At 39.7% G+C, this 20,921-nt stretch overlaps 1 protein-coding gene across 1 annotated transcript in view; it reads right to left on the bottom strand.

Moving 5' to 3' along the window:
* PPFIA2 (PTPRF interacting protein alpha 2) overlaps nt 1-20,921 on the bottom strand; it is a 331,712-nt gene that overhangs the window by 33,915 nt on the left and 276,876 nt on the right. The window contains exons 16-21 of the mRNA XM_031047954.2: nt 17,504-17,724; nt 15,551-15,788; nt 12,830-12,859; nt 11,792-11,922; nt 8,252-8,406; nt 3,759-3,852 (exon numbers count right to left, since the gene is read on the bottom strand). Coding sequence (XP_030903814.1) covers nt 3,759-3,852; nt 8,252-8,406; nt 11,792-11,922; nt 12,830-12,859; nt 15,551-15,788; nt 17,504-17,724 — 869 coding nt within the window. The remainder of the gene's footprint in view (nt 1-3,758; nt 3,853-8,251; nt 8,407-11,791; nt 11,923-12,829; nt 12,860-15,550; nt 15,789-17,503; nt 17,725-20,921) is intronic.

The following is a 20,921-nucleotide window of genomic DNA, read 5'->3' on the forward strand; positions in this document are numbered from 1 at the left end:
ACAATGTAGTAACACCTTAAAACACTCTAAATACCTGACACTCATTTTTTGTTTTCTAAGCCTGCATGCTCAATTTACAAATAGTAAGACTTAAAAACTTTTAATATTAACTAGAGCTATTTAATGTTTGAGAGTAAAGATCTATGGATGAGTCAGGCAATTTATCTTTTCAGATTATTCTAGGAACATGCTGGATCTAATTTAAAAAATGTACAGTTTCCTTAATTTCTCTTTGATGTCTTAGGAGAAAGACTCGTTCCCAAGAAATCTACTGGAATAACCAAATGTTGGATAAATAGACTCTTGTTTAAGGTTTATGAATGTCTAGCATATCACAGAAGCAAACTGTTAATTATATTTTAATGATGTCTAAGCACTCAATTGAAGCTGAAAGAAATTTTACATCTAAATAGCATCTTCTAAACAAGAAGCAGGAAAATGCTGAAATTTAAGTTAATGGCACTATAATAACCAGAGAGAGAATTGGTCTCCAGAATTACCATGATTTGTCATGAAACTTCTCTGAGTGAAATGTATTATTCAGTAATCTATTCTACACCTGTAAATTGCACTAAAACACTACCACGTGCCACAGTACGTTTGTAACTCCATGAGCGCAGAGAAGGGTCAATGCATGTGCTGGCTACCTGGGGAACAGGTGGTCAGGGCACCTAGTGGACCATTAGTACCTACTGGCTACAGCAGCTGGCAATTTGGAACATAATGCTTCTTCGTCCCTGGGGTAGGGACATCCTTGCTGAATTACTGATAAGAATACATTAAAAAATACAAAATTAGAAAATTAGCATTTTAAGGTATTTTGCACTTAAAAGATTAATTCAGCTGTAAGAAATGGATAACATTTTAAGGAATCCATCCTTTCATATTAATTTCTGTCAATTTTTAATTACTAATTCAAAGCTAATTGACAACTGTTGAAGCTCATGAGTACTGCTCACAGAACTCGTGTTGATCACAGTGATGAATCAGACCTCTGGTTTCATGTGAAGGGGAGACTCCTTGCTTTCCTGCACCAGATCTACCATTTAACTGAAAGAGAAGTTCACTGAGCTGTTAACATTGCTGGAAGCCATTTCACTTAACTTACATGTGCGAGAGAGAAACACAAATTCTGTGTGTGCTATTACTGCTGTTTTAATAGAGAAAGAAATTGGCTGCATAGGGAAAGATCATCTAGACCTAAAATGTAACACAAAGGACTGCCTCCCTGCTTTAGCCAATGCTTCATTCTTTTAATGTATCTGACTTTCTTGGAGTTTTATGTCCTAATCTAAAATTAGCAGTAGAAATCCTTACAAGGTGAAATGCTCTGCTCACTCTGTTCCAGCAACTGAGCTCACTGTATCTGTAGGGTTTATAGGGAAGTTTTGTTTCAGTAAAATGGGATCAAATGCTTGGACTTAGATCTTACTGCTACATCCTAAGATAGAAAATTATCCTCAGACTTCTGCTATTACCTCTTATAAAGACCTCATACACATTAACATTATCCTTGTTGTTACATAGCATAATATTTCCATCTGCATTACCCAGATCAGTAACCTTGCAGCTACTGTTAAGGCTCTGCTTCCAGAGGGAGTTATGCATTGTGCTTATAAGTGTTGGCAGAAAGGAATCTGACCTACTGAGACAAACTTTTCATTTAAGTGACCTTCTGGACTGTTTTAACTTCATACTTTCTGAGGCAAGACATGCAAATATAAGACTGCATTTTTTACAATTAATTGTTAATTCTTTTATACCCTATTAATTGCTTGGCTCCCTAATTACTATCATAATTCAGTAGAACCTCATGTATATCTCTAATACAAAATGTTACATATTTCCCATATTGCATATCCTGTACAACTATGTAATATATACAGAAACCTTTCTCTGATAGTAAATTAGCAGTAATCTTAAAAGCAGTTGTAAGGATTCCAAAGTGAGAAACTATGAAGACAGACAAATCTAAAGGAATATGAAAAAAAAACAAACCAAAAATGACATAGGTATATAGCATATACTGAGGATAAATAGTATACAGTTCAGACTAGACGAAGTCCATTCATAAAGGAAAGACTACTTTCCTTCCAGCAGAGAACATTCTGATTATATTTAATTCATAAGGAACCAAAGACACACAGATATAGGAGAAAAAAAAGGAAAGACTTGAAAAGCAGAAAGCATGGAAAAGTCTGTTTGTGTGAGATTAGACATATGTATAAAAAACAGATTACTTGTACACCTACTATTTCCAGACCCAAAACTTGGTAGGCACTCTTATATGTTGAGTAGTCATGTCACATATGCAGTAGTACGTGTCAAGTCTGAAGTTATTTTATCCAGTTTAAAGAACTAACATATGAAAAAATGAACAAAGGGAACACATTTGTCCCTTCAAAGTCATTTCAATACTGTGGTACCTTCAGTCCTCAGAACTGGAAGATAAATAGGGACTTCAAAAAACAGGCTGCTGAAAATTCACTGATATTCTTTAGAATGATAATGATGGCATCAGAAATGTTGTCTAGGTTTAGTGAGAATGCATATCAATATAATCTTTCCACTCATGTATTTCTAAATTACTAATGACTGATAGAAATGTATAGATGAGAAACTCAGGGACAAAACTCACCAACTGATATCCCTGTGAATGCTATTATGAGTTTCTTAATTGAATTTAAAACATTTCTTCTCTCTCAGCTAGCACAGTGACTGCTTCTCTATCTTTAATTGCAAAATTGAGGCTGATTTAAATGAAACACATTTTTATGTTACATGGATGTTTACATTTAAAGTTGTATTACATCAGGAGATTTATATGAAAGTAGTTATTAATAATACTCTCTATATAAATTTAAAGAGAAGCTGAAACAGTATCTCTAGATTCTTTGGATTAGAATTGTAAATTCTCTTGAAACTTTGCAAAGGAACATTGAAAGACTGAAAGAAACTTGAAATCCCAGCAAATTAAAACAAATAGGTTTTCAGAATCCAAATAATAGCACTAAAGTTAATGGGTATGGATGAAAAATAAACCTGTTTGTTTGCAAAATGAATTCGCAGTCACTTTTAAGTGCCACCCTTTTTTCTCCAACACCCTCTAATTACACTGGAATTGTGATGCTGCCAAAAGGGTTCTTTTGTGTTTATAGCTTTATTTTAATAGCTCTCCGTAGGTGCTGGCAGCTGCTATGAGTCAGGGTACCGATTTTACAAGGAGGGACAGCAAATGTAGTATTAAATTATTATAAGACTTATGCAAACTAAAAATTAGGTTGCCATTTGCTGACAGGCAAAAAGAAAGTGAAGCTGCTAGGGTTCATGGAGAGCCTTTGACTTCTATAGACAGAAATAACCATATGTTCAACAGATAATGCAAAAAAAAATTCTTTACCTTATGAAAATAATTTATCTATGTAGTGAGTCACTAAATGCCTGCCTATTTTTAAAGAATTAGATGGATGGCAAAAGTCAAAAAGAATTCATGACAATGTGAAATAGAAAATGTCTCTTTCTCATAAGCCTACATTCTTTCACAGATCAAACAATACAGTGCAACAGACAGACCGAATAGTTTTCCCTACAATTTATATGCAGCTTTAAAACTTTTAAACTGGAAAAAAACATGCTAAGTACTAAACTGCCATAGTGGATGGTCTTCCTTCTCATTATACATGTGAATAAAAACAACACAATACTTGACATTTGAATCAAGTTTGAGCCAGTGAAAGTCACATGAAAAAGGTACCCACTTTTTCTTTAGTCTTCGGTCCTTTTCTGCTTGGGTTCCAAGTTTTCCTAATCCCAGAGATTCCTGAGCTGCTGCCTCTGTTTCCATGTAGCCTCCTGGAAAACAAAACAAACCAAAACAAGCCCCATCATACTTTCCCATACCTCTTCCCAGTTTTTCCCATCCTCAACCCTTCAATCTCCCTCCCCACCCACCACAACCACCTATGTTTGTTTCCTTAAACCATGACACCTGGTACTTGTGGACAACATTTATCACCTATGGAAGTAAATTTTGGCAAGTGTTTGCTATGTGAAAGAGTAGAAGTAGAGGGAAAGACTGTTTCCTCCTTGTGGTTAGCAGAAGTTTCTGAAGAGAGCAACTTTATCTCCTTTGCCTGGTTTTCCTTGCCTCCTGAAGTTCAATCTCATGGTCCTAAGTAAGCAATGCCCTCACCATTTTTTAATCTTAGTTGAGAGATATACAAATGAAAGGGCCTTCTCAAGAACTCAGGTTCTCAAGAGCTTGTTATTATTATTGACATAATATAGCATTATGTAATGTTGTACTACTAAAATCTTCATTTTGCTCTCACAGGGAGTCATAGAGTCTTTGACGTCGCTATTCCTCTGAACTCCCAAGCCACAGATGACACAAAGAATCTGTCAGAGAAGTAAAAAGCCTCCCAGGTCTTCCTGGATGTGTCTCATGGGCACCTAATTCCTGCCAAAGGCATGGGAACTTGAATAACTTCCATAGAGTGACAAGGAAAGCTTGCAGTAAACAAGGACAACTTGACCAATAAGATCATATTATAAACTAAGGACGTTACAGCTACTGTATGATGAGCATGGATCATACAATATATCCATTAATGTCACTTTCCCAATGCAGAAGCAGAAAGATGCTCTGACTTTCTTATTCAAAAGGATTCAAGGAAGAAGGGACCTGCTTATGTGTCTACTGTGGTATTTCCCAAGTAGGTAAGTTTAAAATCAATCAAATAAATAAGCAAAAGACACCCATGGTCACTGTAGCATTTCTTATTCTCTTCCTATAATTAAAGAAATCTTGCAGAATCTAGAAATCTTAGCTCTTGATTCTGAGAAATATCTCCTAAGGCATGAATTTACCTTTGAACACAAATGGTTTGACAGAGGTTGTAAAACTAGCAAATTACAGAATAATGAAACTTTAGCAAGTTTAGTAGAAGAAAACTAATCATTTCAGAGCTCTGCAGGGAATGCAGAGCAAGGAGATCCTTTGGGTGATAACCTGGCTCTGTTGAAGTTTGTGATAAGAATTTGGAGGTTACAGTATTGCTTCTTAAATATAAGTATATATTACATGTGATTTTTAGAGGTATTACAGAATTAATTATGGAAATATGATGTGTACTTACACTGTATAATATCACTGGGATCCCTAATATCCTCTGCATTGACATGAACTTTTAAAGTGCTGTTTAAGCATGATTGTGTGCATGTGCACATATGCATGTAAAGAAAAAAATTTTTTCTGTAGCTCAAAATTACATTTATTACCCCTTTAATATTTGATAAGCTATTGAAGAAAAGATATTTTCCATATTAAAAATTCGTACATATCTATATCAAATCAGAATGTTTAAGCAAGGAATTAAATGAGATTCCTTTATTTATGTTGTATAATAAATTTAAGTTATAAAACCCATACAAATATATTGCAGCACAATAATGAAAGGGCTTACTATCTTGATTTCTGCGATATAGTAACTTACTATAAATAGAACTATTAATTACATACCTGCACAGATAGAATCACAGAATCATAGAATAGTTAGGGTTGGAAAGGACCTTAAAATCATCTAGCTCCAATTCCCCTGCTGTGGGCAGGGACACCTCACACTAAACTATGTCATCCAAGGCTTCATCCAACCTGGCCTTGAACACTGCCAGGGATGGCGCTTTCACAACTTCCCTGGGCAACCCATTCCAGTACCTCACCACCCTAACAGTAAAGAATTTCTTCCTTACATCCAATCCAAACCTCCCCTGTTTAAGTTTTAACCCTTTAACCCTTGTCCTGTCACTACAGTCCCTAATGAATAGTCGCTCACCAGCATCCCTATAGTCCCCCTTCAGATACTGGAAGGTTGCTATGAGGTCTCCACGCAGCCTTCTCTTCTCCAGGCTGAACAGCCCCAACTTTCTCAGCCTGTCTTCATATGGGAGGTGCTCCAGTCCCCTTATCATCCTTGTGGCCCTCCTCTGGACTTGTTCCAACAGTTCCATGTCCTTTTTATATTGAGGACACCAGAACTGCACACAATATTCCAAGTGAGGTCTCACGAGAGCAGAGTAGAGGGGCAGGATCACCTCCTTTGACCTGCTCCTCACGCTCCTTTTGATGCAGCCCAGGATACGGTTGGCTTTCTGGGCTGTGAGTGCAAACTGAAGCTGGCTCATGTTCATTTTCTCATCGGCCAACACCCCCAAGTCCTTCTCCACAGGGCTGCTCTGAATCTCTTCTCTGCCCAACCTGTAGCTGTGCCTGGGATTGCTCTGACCCAGGTGTAGGACCTTGCATTTGGCATGGTTAAACTTCATCAGCCCACCTCACAATGCCCTACCTGTCATAGAATTGATCCAAGTACTACTATGACTGATATTTTTTAAATCTTGTTTGGTCTTTAATGCACAGCCATTGAATGAAAATTGCCACTCAATATTTAGTTTTGTTTTGATATCTTAAGAATTAAGATGAGAAAAACTATAATTCAGCTGCTCAATGTCATATCAATTTCTAAAAATATTTTGCATGTACTTTTTGGGCAGTTAATAATCCTACTATTATTTTTATACACACCTGTAAACCTAGTTTGCTTAATTAAAATGTGAATTATACTGAAATCTTTACTGTTTCATTTAATAGCAAATCTTCACTAATATTGTTCTGTGATTTCATGAGCTAGTGTTGAGACTTACAAATAAGCTTTATCCAATTATACGTATGTCTTATTACACAGTCTTTTGCAAATTACATTGCTCCTGCTATTTTATTTTTGTTCTGCATTGCAAGGAACTGCAGGGAAGACTAACATTTTGTTACACCTTTATACTCTGTGTTCCTGAATTACTGTGAAATCATAGATTATCATGCATAATCTACCAGCATCAATAAACTTGGTTTCACGGAATGTAAATGTGAATTAATAATGCACTCTGAAGTTATAAAGTTCTCCATCAGCGCAGATGGTGACATACAGGTGTATTTGAAAGGCTCATTTAATAGATTCTGAAATACATTACATTATTTAAAAGACTGAATAAATCATTTTTATTCTTCTTAAAGTGGGGAAAAAAACAATATAAATTGTGATTAGATTTTTTTTTCCAAGAACACAAAGTTCAATGAAAGAAAAGTTGGAGTATAAATGGAGAATGCTCAGTTATTTGAGTTTTTGATACTCTGACCTGAATGTCACCTTATTTTATTCTGTATGATTTTAGTGATGGGTTTGTTAGTTGTGAAAAGGACATGTTTTAATATGATTGTGGTTTTTTTTAATTTTAGATTTACAGATTGTAAACCCTTAAAATTCTTTTACAGGTGTTATTTGGTCACCATGTCAGTAAAAATTTAGTGCCTCACAAATTCACATTATGTGACATCTTTCTAATTAAGAAATAGCTAATATTTCTATTTTACTGACACATCTATTCCAATTTGATGGTTTGTTGTCATGTGTATACAGACTAATCTTAACCTAGCTAGATCAGATAGCTTAGCAATACAGACTGCAGCTAAGGATGTATTTGCCTATCTGGGCAAACAGAACATGAGCCTTTGCTAAAGACGGTCATTTCACCTTCTATTGCTTATGCTGCCTAAGGTAACTAAATAAAGTTATGCTATGACTTTTTTGTTTTTTTAATTTTGCATGTAGTGGTTATTTTCCTCTGGAAAATCACAGAGGAAAATTTTTACCAGGAATGAATTAGACTAGGATCGTCTTAGGAAGGGACAATGAGAGAAGTGTTAGAAAGAAAACAAAGCATTGCTGTGAGCAGCATAGCTAATTGAAAGATTATGGTGAGGACATTCAGTGATAGGCACTAGTAGACATCTATCAATACAATGAAATCTGAAAAGCAACCACGCTTACTTGCAAGGACCTTCCACATCACATAGCTACACTGCTTACAGTGGCTTATTACTTACTCCTTTCTCACCTCCTCATTATTTGGCTATTTGAGAATACACTGCTAGCACTTCTACCCTAATTCAAGAGACTATTGAAGCAGTAGGTTCAGTGAAGAGGATGACTCTAGTAATTTGTGCCAGGAGTCTCTTTTCATTTAAGTTATAACAAACTATGACAAATAAAACTGCTGATAGCAATGAAGTTTAATGGAAAAGTTCTGCCAGACAAAACAGAAAAATAAGTAAATTGGAAACTAAAAAGCAGCAAAATTAAAAATAGGAAAATGACTGTGAAATGGTGATGTTAGCTTGTTACCACTAATGACTTACTGAGCTGTCCAAGACGAGCCTTCTCTTTTTTACCGAACAAGCGTCCTATTGAAGACTTGATTCCTTTCTTCTTGGGAGCTTTGTGCAGGGAGTCCTGGCTGCTATTGACACTGCCAAGACCAATGCTTTCTTGCTCCAATGAAGCAGGCAAGCTACTACAAAATGATAATAAAGAAATTGAACAGATAACATGGAAACATTTGCAGGTAAGATTTTACTTTCTTCTGAGCAGCTCTGCAAACAAATTGGTTATACTTCAGCAATGATCTCTCAACAAGTGAAACAATCACATCATCTTCTTTAAACAATTTAGCAACATGTAGGGCAATACAAGATCATATTTTGTCCATCAGTCTGAATGGATCGTACTCAAAAAAAAAGCTGAAAGTAAATAAATATTTTCAATTTGCTAAGAAAAATTGATGAAAAACACAGGAATCAGCCTGCAGTCTGTCTTTCTAGGATTTGCAGTTTCACTCCTTCTAGTGTACCTCAAAAAAGAAATATCCAGTATATATGGGCAGGGTCCAAAGTGGCAATAGTCACACCATCACATCCAACTCAGGAATAAGCCAGGCCAACCATAGCAGCAACAAATGTTCTTCAGCTGCCTCCCAAGATGAGAACCAGAAGGCCAACCACCTCAGAGCATGTATGGCTAAGGTGGATGGATCCTTTTGCATCCCTCCTGGGAAACCCACATGCACAGTTACCTCTCTGAAATGCCTGTACACCAACGCATGCAGCATGAGGAATAAACAAGAAGAATTAGAGAGATGTGCACACTTGCAGGGCCATGATACCATTGCAGTTACAGAGGTATGGTGGGATACCTCACATGACCGGAATGCTGTCATGGGTGGCTACGTATTTTTCAGGAAAGATAGGCCAGAAAGTCAATGTGGTAGAGTTGCCCTTTATGTGAAAGCAACAGGAATGTCTTAAGGTCTGCACAGGGGCAGATGAAGAGCCAGTTGAAAACTTAAGAGTAAGAATTAAGGGACAGGCTAACATGGGTGATACTGTTGAGGGTGTTTACTACAGGCTACTTGATCAGGAAGAAGTCGTCGATGAGTCCTTCTAAAACCAGCTGGAAGTCGCTTCATGATCACAGGGTCTGGTTCTCATGGGGGACTTCAACCTGATAGTTGCTGGAGAGACAACACAGCTAAAGACACACAGTCCAGAAAGTTCCTGAAAAGCACTGATGATAACTTTTTGACACAGGTGGTGGAGGAGCCAATGAGTAGAAGTGTGTTGTTGGACCTCATGCTAAAAAGGACTGGCTAGGGATGTGAAGGTTGGTGGTAGCTTTGGCTGAAATGACCATGAGATGGTGGAGTTTAGGATCCTGTGTGAAAAGAGCAGGGCAATAAGCACTCTGGACTTCATGAGAGGTAATTTTGCCTCTTCAAGGATCTACTTTGTGGAATCCTACGGGTTAGGGCTCTGGAAGGTAGGGGGATCCAAGAGATGAAGTTAATACTCAAGCATCACTTCCTCCAAGCCCCAGATTGATGCATCTCTATGAGTAAGAAATCAAAGAAAGTGAGCAAGAGACCTGCATGGATGAGCAAGGAGCTCCTGATAAAACTCATACAGAAGAAGGAATTTTACAAAATGTGAAAAAAGGGAGAGACTAATTGGGAAGAATATGGGAACTTTGTCAGAGTATATGGGGATGCAACAAGGAAGGCTAAGGTCCATTTAGAATTAAATCTGAAGGGATATCAAGGACAACAACAAGGGCTTGTTCAAATTTATCAGAAGCAAAAGGAGGACTAGAGAAAATGTGGGCCTGCTAAATGACATGGATGCCCTGATGACAAACGATACAGAGAAGACAAGAGTTACTGAAAGTGTACTTTGCTTCAGGATTTATGGTTAAGGCCAGCCTCTGGGAATCTCCGATCCTGGAGGCAAGAGAGAAAGTCTGGAGAAAGGAAGAGACTCCCTTGGTCAAGGAGGATCTGGTTAGAGAACATTTAGGCAAAATTGACAACTGCAAATTCAAGGTCCTTGATGGAATGCACCCATGAGTGTTGAGGGATCTGGTAGGTGTTATTGCTAAGTCACTCCATCATCTTCAGAAGGTCACGGAGAACAGGAGAGGTGCCTGGGGATTGAAGGAAAGCCAGTGAGGGTGAGAAGGAGAATCCAGAAAACTACAGGGCAGTCACCTCCATTCTTGGAAAGGTGATGGAACAGGTCATCCTGGATGTCATCTCTAAGCATGTGGAAAAAAAAAAGGTTATCAAGAGTAGTCAACATGGATTCAACAAGAGAAAATCGCATCTGACCAATCTGATAACCTTCTATGATTGAATGGCTGGCTGGGTAGGTGAGAGGAGAGCAGTGGATGTCGTCTACCCCGACTTCAGCAAGGCTTTTGATACTGTCTCCCATAACATCCTAGTAGGTAAGCTCAGGAAGTATGGGTTAAATGAGGGAACAGTAATGTGGATTGTGAACTGGTTAAATGGCAAAGTTCAGAGGGTTGTCATCAGTGATGCTGTCTAGTTGGAGACCTGTAGTTAGCAGTGCTCCACAGGGGTCAGTACTGGATCCAGTCTTGTTCGACTTATTAATCAATGACCTGGGTGAAGGGACAGTGTAGGATCAGCAAGTTTGCTGATATGAAGCAGGAGGGAGTGGCTGATATACCATGAGTCTGTGCTGCCATTCAGTGAGACCTGAATAGGCTAGGGAGCTGGGCAGAAAGGAAGTTCAACAAAGGCAAGTGTAGGGCCCTGCACCTAGGGAGGAACAACCTCATGCATCAGTACAGGTTAGGGGTTGAGCTGCTGGAAAATAGCTCTGTGAAGAAAGACCTGGGAGTTCTGACGGACAAGTTGACCATGAGCCAGTGATGTATTCTGTCCTGGGGTGCATTAGGAAGAGTGTGGCCAGCAGATCATGGGAAGTTATCATTCCTCTCTACTCTCTCTACTCAGTCCTGGTGAGGCTGCATCTGGGCTCCCCAGCTTAAGAGAGGGATCGTATCAATTCATACAAATACCTCAAGGGTGGGTGTCAAGAGGATGGGCCAGACTTTTTTTGGTGGTGCCCAGCAACAGGATAAGGGGCAATGGGCACTAACTGAAACACAAGTTCTATGTAAATGTGAGGAAAAAATTCTTTACTTTTGGGGTGAGAGAGGACTGGAACAGGCTGTCCAGAGAGGTTGTGGAGTCTCCTTCTCTGAAGATATTTGAAAGGGCCTGGATGTGATCCTGTGCAATCTGCTTTAGGCAAAACTGCTTTGGCAGCAGCAGAGGGGTTGGACTAGATGTTCTCCAGAGGACCCTTCCAACCCCAACCATTCCATGATTCTATGATTCTGTATTATAGCACTGACAAACGTTCTTAGGGTCATTCAAAAGACAAAGGATAAGGCTTTCTCTCTCCTGGCAGGTGAAACAATTGCCAAGAAGGAGCAGGAAGAAATCAGTCATTTTGGAATTGTTAAAGAACAACATAATCTGAAAAGAATAACACCAGGTAAAATTGAAGTACTAACTTGTATTACAAATATCTTACCTTCTGGCATCGTTGTGGTATGAAGAAGGAAGGGTATGAGTCATTCTGATAGTTCTGGGTGTTGGAGGAGGAGAAGTTTCACATTTGATTGTGGCTTTATCTTCACGCCCATCTTCTTCAACTACTGCGATCTGGGGGATAGAGACTCCATTGAGAGCAGATTAGCTTTTCAAGAAAGTTTTAACATATGCAGTAACTTGTCAGGTTTTATGCAGTAACTTGTCAAGTTTCAGGTGCTTTATTTTTTTTTTGCAAATTGTAAGAATTCTTATTTTTAAAATAAGCTATTGGGAAAGAGCAATTGTCTAAATATGGCAGATTAAAATATGTATTTGAAAGGAAGATCACATTAGAAGAAGAAATTAATTCCTTTTATGCCAAACAGGTTGATCCATTGAAGGTCTAAACATGAAAATAATTTTAGACATCAGCATGTCTCTTCATTAAACAGGATTATTTGAGTAAAAAATGGTTCTCAGGGATGTAAGGGAGAAGGTAAATACAGACATAAATAGGACCACTCTCTTCATAGCTTGTTAACAGAATGGTCAGAATTCTTGAAAATAAGCATGGACAAAAATTAATTTTTGATATCACAGCATATAATGATTTACCTTTAATATTATTTCCTCTCATGCAAAGATAAATACCATAATCAGTGCAAATGCTGTAAACGACTTTACATTGCTTGAGAAGACTTCAAGTAATTTCACTCTGGTTCCTCCAGCAAGAAGAATGGTCAAAATACATTTGAAGGTAATTCTTTTGCATCCACACTTTTTATTTAGTTAGTTTTAAACTGCATTCCTTTAAGTTTGTGCTCTAGAGGCTACTACTCTGAGGTATCACTGGTGAGCCTTGATTCTGTGGCTTAGCTGTGACACCTGCAAGCCTTTCCAGGTAGGATTAAAACGATTATATTCAGGAATTGAATGAAAAGATGCAGAGGGGATGCAGAGTCTGGCAAGGGTATCTGAATACCAGAGGAATATGAAAAATGTGCTTTCCCAAACTTAAAAAAACCCTCTAGTATCATACCTTTCTCCGATGTTTCCTTAGGTCACTTGGCTTAGGTTGGTAATAAAAGCAGCAACAACAAAAAAGGAATGATTAATAAATCTTATTTGAACATAACAAAATGACACACATTCATTCTTCTCACATTCAGAAGTGGAAAGCAGAAGTTTCATTAATACCACCCATATTATTTACTAATTATATGCTTGCTGTCATAACATAAACCCTGACAAGTATGCCAATTTGGGAAAGCAGTTATTTTTTCTAACATTATGATCACCTTCATTTTCACAAGCTTATCAAGAACAGGACATTGCAAGCTTATCACAGCATTTTTTATTTTTTGAGTTTTTGTATAAATCTTTCTGCTACCCTCAAGAGAGATTTAGTTTTGTCTAATATTACAAAGGTATTGGTGTCTCACCAAGTATACAAAAAATACCATCAACAAATACTATGTCTGAAAATGGGGTCTTTCTCTCCAGTTGGCTCTGATGCACACATCTTCCTCCGTGATATCAAACTGACTAGCGTTTTCAGCAAATGGAATCAAATTCACACATCTTCTGCACTGGAGCATTATTTGGAAGTAGAAGGCTGCTAGAATATGTCTTGTTTGACCCCCTTTTAATTTTCATTTTTGTTAGATGTTTCACTCATTTAAAGCTGAAGATACTCTGCGCGATATATTTACTGCATTTACCTGGGCTGTGGAGACTTGCTTCTCCAGCCAACTCCTACAGGATTATTAGGCAATTTGTGCTCTAGAGATCAAACTTCTACACAACATTTCCCAAGACAAATTTTCCACTTAGAAGATGTCTGACAGCCAGTCAGTGCTTGTCACCGGCCAGTAAAGAGGAGATATTCAACGCTGAGCTCCTGCTGAAACAGTGCTGGGCAGAAGTGTCCTGAAATGGCTGATGATGGTGAGCAAGGCTGTGGGCTGTGCTGCTGAGCACACAGTCGGGTGCTGCTTTTACAGCTTATGGTATATCTAGAACTCAATTGCAACTTACGTCATACAGACATACTCATTTGAGCTCTAGCACAGCTGGAGCTGGATACCTGTGAGTCTGTGGCAACCTGAAGAACAGAGGTTATGCTGTCATTTCATGTTTGAATCTGATGAACCTACTGACCCAAAACTACTGTGTCCAAATCAAGGCAACCAGGCAGTGCAGGTAAATGCAAAACTGACCTTCCAGCAGACATATGTAGCCAGACTGCTTTGTTTAATTGCATGGTGAAACGGAAGTAATCTGCATATTTGTGAAGGTGCTGCTTTGGTTAAGAGTGGTATCACAGCAGCCTGTACACCTGCCTCCTCCACAACTGTCTGTGCCACCCCATTTTCATTTCTGCTGTTCAGCAGTGGGAACTGGGGGCTTCAAAGAATCAGTACTGCAGTCTGCTGCAGCTGCCAGCCCTGACCTCCCCTCTTCTGTCCCAAGAAGGCAGCAAACACCATGCCTGAGCAGGGAGGGGTAGAGTTGGATACAAGTTGTCAGCTCCCAGGAAAAGGGAATACTTAGCTAAATAATGGTAGACCGAAGCCCCTAGTCCCAGCTGACCAGAATGAACAGCCAGGCTCCACTCCCAGTTCTTCTTAGCAGCCTTCTTGGCTAGGGGAGTTAATTTCTGCCTTGTGATTGAGATCAAGGCTCATTTCCCCTCTGCTGAGAGGCTCCAAAGGGAACCATTGCTGTTGCTCCCCAGGAATGGACCACAAGGGAACACTGGGAACACCACAATTACCAGAGAAACAGCAAATAAAAGATAGGATTACACATATCTTATTCTCCTCCCTGCACATAGAGATCAGCAGAGGCAGCTGCTCTGATTAAATCCTAGTGCTTAAAGGGATGAGTTCACCCACACTCAAAAATACTTTGTAGACCACTCTGGATGCTGAATCCTGCATCTGCATTCTTATCAGAGGTTTAGGTCTTGAATATGTCAATGCATATTTACCTTCATTTACTTGACTGTTGCACTGTTACTTTTTGTCTAAGACAAAAAGTTGGTTGATTTTTTTTTTTGCAAATCCCTCTTCAAATCAAACCAGGCATTTCAGAATATGCCCTCAAAGGTACAGTATTTTTAAAATGCTTTGCATGGCAATTTGATGGCTTGGTATCTATTTATGTGTGCTGTCTGTAATGTTAAAAATATATCAATGAAATCAACTATTGGAAAAAAAACACTTATTTCAAGTATTTGATATACCATGATGAAGAATACATACAAAATGTTGCAAGTATATGAGTATACCAAATATAGAAGTATATCCAAATGATTATATATATGAAGTAGTAGAAGGTTTTAATGTCTTCTAGACATTTCCTGGAGGTTTAAACTTGGCAGTAGTCTGTTAGTTATTACACAGACTACTGTGTAATAACTGTATCATTTCACAGCTTTTCATTAGTAAACAGTTTTACATATAAATTGATTACAGTAATTCCAGCAATCAGTTCTGTTTCTTATTAATTCCACAGCCTATGTGCTGGAAGCCCTTGGTCCTCAGACCATTATGCCCCTGATGAATTATGCGATGCTCAAAAACACAATATAAAACCCCAAACCACCCAAATGTCCATACCCTAGCGAATTTGCTGTCTATATGTACATCAATGAGGTGAATAAAGAATGAGAAAGATAAGCCATTCATACAGTAAAAAATTAAGTATTTAATACCAGAAATACCACACCTAAAATTGTTATCACAAAGTTTCTTACCAGCGTCATAACTCCCATTCTGTCCATCTCCCTGGCTGGACTGCGAGGGGTGAGCTTAGGAGTTGAGTGTCCGCTGGGAGGAGATGAGCTTGCAAGTGACGATGCTGTCACTGACCCAGTAATGGAGGTTCCTTGGTGGACTCTGGCCAGATTTAAGCCTTCCAGACTCACGCTGGCCACTCTGTTCTCTATCTCTTCTGCACGCAGTTCTGTCGACTCTTTCTCTTCTTGGATTAACCTTATTTGACAAAAGAAAATGTTGTATTTGTCTCTGATACCCCAAAAGCAAAACTAATAAATATTATTTCAAAAGAGATTTGAAAGTAAAAGAAAATAAAGATAAGTATCATAGATCAACACCAAAATAATATTGAAAAGGATATTTTTTAATAACCAGAATGAAAAAATGTAGACCATATAGGGTAGGGGGAATTAACAATCCGACTTACTATAGGAAAATAATTCCAGTCTTAAGTTGGCTTCATCTGATTTTCTATTGCTAAAGCACAAACACAAACTTAAAATCTAATGAAACTGGGCTTTTAAGAAAGGAATTGCTAAAATAATCCAAATTAATAAAACGAGAACAAGAAAAACAAATTGTCTGTTTCATCCCTATGAACTGATGAAAAAATTACAATTGTTTCTAAAGCACTGAGGTTTTAAGTGAATTACATTAAAACAGCTCTCTTAGCAAAAAATATAAGCTTCTTAAACATGGCCTCAATAGGATGCTTCCACTGGATTTTTAGTTTTGTTTTTAATTGTGATTTCACCTAGAATAAAAAAATGTGTTTAAAATTGAGCCTTTGTTTATAAGTCCTTTGCCCATCAACCCATGTGAGAAGGAGTCTTTTTTATTTTTTTCTGAAGAGGAAGAAAAAGTATAAAGGATTGGAACAGAAAACTTATTCAAATTCAATATATTCCAGTAGAGTTCTCCCTTTAAAGTTATCTTGCTCAGAGAAAGACAGAGCTGGCAAAGGTCAGCTGGTTTTGACTGGATTTCTAACCAGTTTTCTGTCTATAAAATCAGAGAATGGTTTGGGTTGGAAGGGACCTTCAAATGTCATCTAGTCCCACCTCCCTGCAATGAGCAGAGATATCTTCAACTAGACCAGGTTACCGAGAATCTCATTCAACCTGGTCTTGAATGTCTTCAGGGATGGCGCATCTATCATCCTCATAGAGAAAGCCACTAATACAATTAGTAACATCTCCTTCACCCCCTAGAGAAAGTCACTAATGAAGAGAAAGTCACTAATGAGAGGATTTTTTTTCATACACCATGTTGTTTTTTTTTTTAAGTTACCCTACAGTTACACATAGGAATGCTGTAAGCTTAAAATATGGTTTCATTTATAAAAATCAATTAAAGTATGCCATTGAATTCTCTATCATTCCATTAAATTTTCAAATTATTAAGATACATTCAATTCACTATCTATTTTCAAGTACTGTAACCCAACTTGGAGCATGAAAAATCACATTCAATGCCTCAATAAAAAATCAAAACCACGTCTTAGAAAATGTGGTTTATATTAGATGTAACATAGGAATAATTACCAGAAGAAAGCATGAAGAAAACTGATAGGAGGTCATAACTGACTAAGTGGAGTCATGCAAAAAGGTGAAAAAGACCTTGAAAAGAGGGCTATGAGTAGCAATCTATCACATCTGCCATGTGTTAGCTTTCTCTAGTATATTTCTCTTTAGCTGGTCAGCAGTTCTTCACTTGGAATATCTTTTGAAAGAAATTTCTATGGTTAGGGAATGAGGGTGTCATTGCGATCTTCACATAATCATTATTCTTCTATGAAAAGCAGATACACTATCAAACATTTAAAGGTACAAGAAGTGTTCTAATTGTTATGAATGGTAACTTAATTCATGCACTAAAGGAAGCTAGAAGCTGTACTCATAAATACATCACAACTGGTTCAGGCTACATACCTGATTTCTTTATTAATTGCATCTAGCTGCTCCTGAAGCATCATAGCCAGAGTCTGGGCATCAGAATGGCCGCTGGGTGACAAGAGGTCCATGGAGCTGAAAAGTGTTTCTCTATCATCATCATCGATGTCAGACATTTCAGTGTCACTTTCAAATGGATGACTGCTCAAAACACCAATTTGCTGGCTTCTGTTCCACTCGTGATCTCCAAGTGATTTTACCTGAGTGGCAATAAGGATGGATATTGCTTATTCATAGAATCATAGAATAGTTAGAGTTGGAAAGGACCTTAAGATCATCAAGTTCCAACCCACCTGCCATGGGCAGAGACACCTCACACTAAACCATATCACCCAAGGCTTCATCCAAACTGGTCTTGAACACTGCCAGGGATGGAGCATTCACAACTTCCCTGGGCAACCCATTCCAGTACCTCACCACCCTAACAATAAAGAATTTCTTCCTTATATCCAATCTAAAGCTCCAGTGTTTAAGTTTTAACCCTTTAACCCTTGTCTTGTCACTAAAGTCCCCAATGAAGAGCCCCTCCCCAGCAACATTTTATAGTGCCCCTTCAGATACTGGAAGGCTGCTATGAGGTCTTCACGCAGCCTTCTCTTCTCCAGGCTGAAAAGCCCCAACTTTCTCAGAATGTCTTCATATGGGAGGTGCTCCAGTCCCCTGATCATCCTCGTGGCCCTCCTCTGGACTTGTTCCAACAGTTCCATGTCCTTTTTATGTTGAGGACACCAGAACTGCACACAATCCTCCAAGTGAGGTCTCACGAGAGCAGAGTAGAGGGGCAGGATCACCTCCTTTCACCTGCTCCTCACGCTCCTTTTGATGCAGCCCAGGATACGGTTGGCTTTCTGGGCTGTGAGTGCACACTGCAGCCACTCTTGTTCATTTTCTCATTGACCCACACCCCCAAGTCCTTCTCTGCAGGGCTGCTCTGAATCACTTCTCTGCCCATCTGTAGCTGTGCTTGGGATTGCTCCCACCCAGGTGTAGCACCTTGCACTTGTCATGGTTAAACTTCATGAGGTTGGCATCAGCCCACCTCAGAAGCATGGCAAGGTCCCTCTGGATGGCATTCCTTCCCTCCAGCCTATCAACCAAACCACACAGCTTGATGCCATCGGAAAATTTGCCGAGGGTGCACTCAATCCCACTGTCCATGTCACCGACAAAGATGTTGAACAAGACCGGTCCCAACACCGATCCCTGAGGGACACCACTCGTTACTGGTTTCCAGCTGGACATTGAACTGTTGAACACAAGTCTTTGCGTGCGGCCATCCAGCCAGTTCTTTATCCACCCAGTGGTCCACCTATCAAATTGATGTCTCTCCAATTCAGAGACAAGGATGTCGTGTGGGACAGTGTAGGATGCTTTGCACAATTCCAGGTAGATGACATCAACTGCACCACCCCTGTCCATCATTTCCCTGTAATTTGCAGGTCAGCCTTGTGGTTTCTTTTATTGCCAATAATTAAGCCATTCAAGGTAGATTATTTCACTCACAAAAAGCAAATATGCTTTGAGAAAGCTGTGCTGCAAATCATTCCCGCTTTTTGTCTCCACATAAACTCCATGCACATCACCAGAAATTAGGTACCTTGTTCCTCACTGATGTAAAGGAAAAGGACTGTGGCTTCCCACAGAGCTGGAGAATCACTGATGCTGGTAGGTACCTCTGAGGATCACCCAGTTCAACCTCAGCTCAAAGCAGGGTCAGCTAGAGCATGCTGCCCAGGGCCATGTCCAGCAAGGTTTGAATAGCTGCAAGGCTGGAGAGGCCACAACCTCTCTGGGCAGTCAGTGCCAGTTTCCACACACCCACGTTTTGAAAAGCTGTGCATTTTGGGGGTTTTATTAATAGCATTTCCGAAATTCTAATTTGTGCCCATAACCTCTTGCCCTTTCACTGGATATCACAAAGAAGTCTGGCTCTGGCTCTGTATCCTCCCATCAGATATTTATACACATGGATAAAATCCCCTGAGCCTTGTCTCCTCTGGGATGGCTCCTTCCCATTGTCTGAAGAAGGAGTCATCTCCTTCTTTCTGATCTGGTGGTCTGTGGTGAACACCTCCATTGGTCTGCTCTCTGAGTATGACCTAGCAGCTCCCAGCCGGCTCATTGTTTGGTCCCAAAGCAAAGTTCCCTCACATGAAGTGCAAAACCTGCTGTGGTTCCTCACTGCCCTCCCCCATCATTCCTGCGATGGTTTTGCCCCACTTGATCAGGAAGATCGCCTTGCTTTGTAGGCACCTTTGATCCCCAAAGAAGATCCCATAGTCATAAAAGCCCAGCCCTTGCTGTTGACACCAAATATGCCAACAGTTGTAGACCTACAGGGTCTGTCCACTCCTTCTCTAGCCCTACCCCATAAATGAGAAAACCATCTGGGCCACATGTCCTCAACCATGACCTGTGAAAACTTATAGCCATAACGCACACGCTCCGGGTGCCGTTGACTGTATCACTGATGCTCACCTGGAGTGAGTGATAGCCCAGGGGCTGGACAAGCCCAACCAGTGTGTCTACAACATCCAAGATCTGAGCCCTTGGTAAACAGAAAACATCCCCTAGAACACAGGCTGGGTTGATAGATGAGGACTCCATCCCTCACAGTCACCCATGGCCACCAGCCTTCTTTCTCAGGCTCAGATGCTTTCTTGGACAGAGCCCCAGCCCTGCATCCACACCCACGGAACTGAAGCTATTCTTCATATAGCATATCTGCAAGGGGAGCAGAAGCCTTCCTCCTGAGGCCAGAACTCACAGGCTTCTGCCTCTGCCACCCTGGAAATCTTCACTTCCCAGCCTGATAAGCACAGACTTCCATCACATTCTTCAGTACAGCCAGGGGCTCAGGCTTTTGTATCTTCGGGGTCCCAGAGAAGAACTAATCTCTCTCTGGACTACTGCATCAACTGCTATCTCTGGGAGCTGCATTCTAAGACCGGCAGCTACATAGGCTTCTCCACAGCACCTGCTGAAAGGGTGTATAATCTTCCCAAACAAGGAGTCAGCTGGAGAAGGAGAAAAAGCTCAAAGCACCTTCTGATCAGGCACAGCTGGCAGAGCTCATTACAAGTTGCTAGAGCCTGCTGGATCACAGGCCTCCTGTAGTTCTCCCTTCCCAGCTGCAGCCAGCACCCTGAAAACCCTTGAAGAGTTCCCAGCTCTCCAGCAGCCCCAGAAGTTCCCAGACACCTCAAAGGGAAGCAGAGAAACTACTCATCTGTTAGCTGCCTCTTTCAGCTGCACTCACCACATGAGTTTAATGGAGTCCCAATGACTGCCACAACCAACAGCGGCTTCTCTGTTTTTATGGATAAACTATACAGCAGCCACTAAGTGGACCTTTGAAGGTCCATCCAACCCAAACTATTCCATCATTCCTTTTCTT

This window comes from Melopsittacus undulatus, chromosome 5 (assembly GCF_012275295.1).
Source record: "Melopsittacus undulatus isolate bMelUnd1 chromosome 5, bMelUnd1.mat.Z, whole genome shotgun sequence".
NCBI classification, from domain to species: domain Eukaryota; kingdom Metazoa; phylum Chordata; class Aves; order Psittaciformes; family Psittaculidae; genus Melopsittacus; species Melopsittacus undulatus.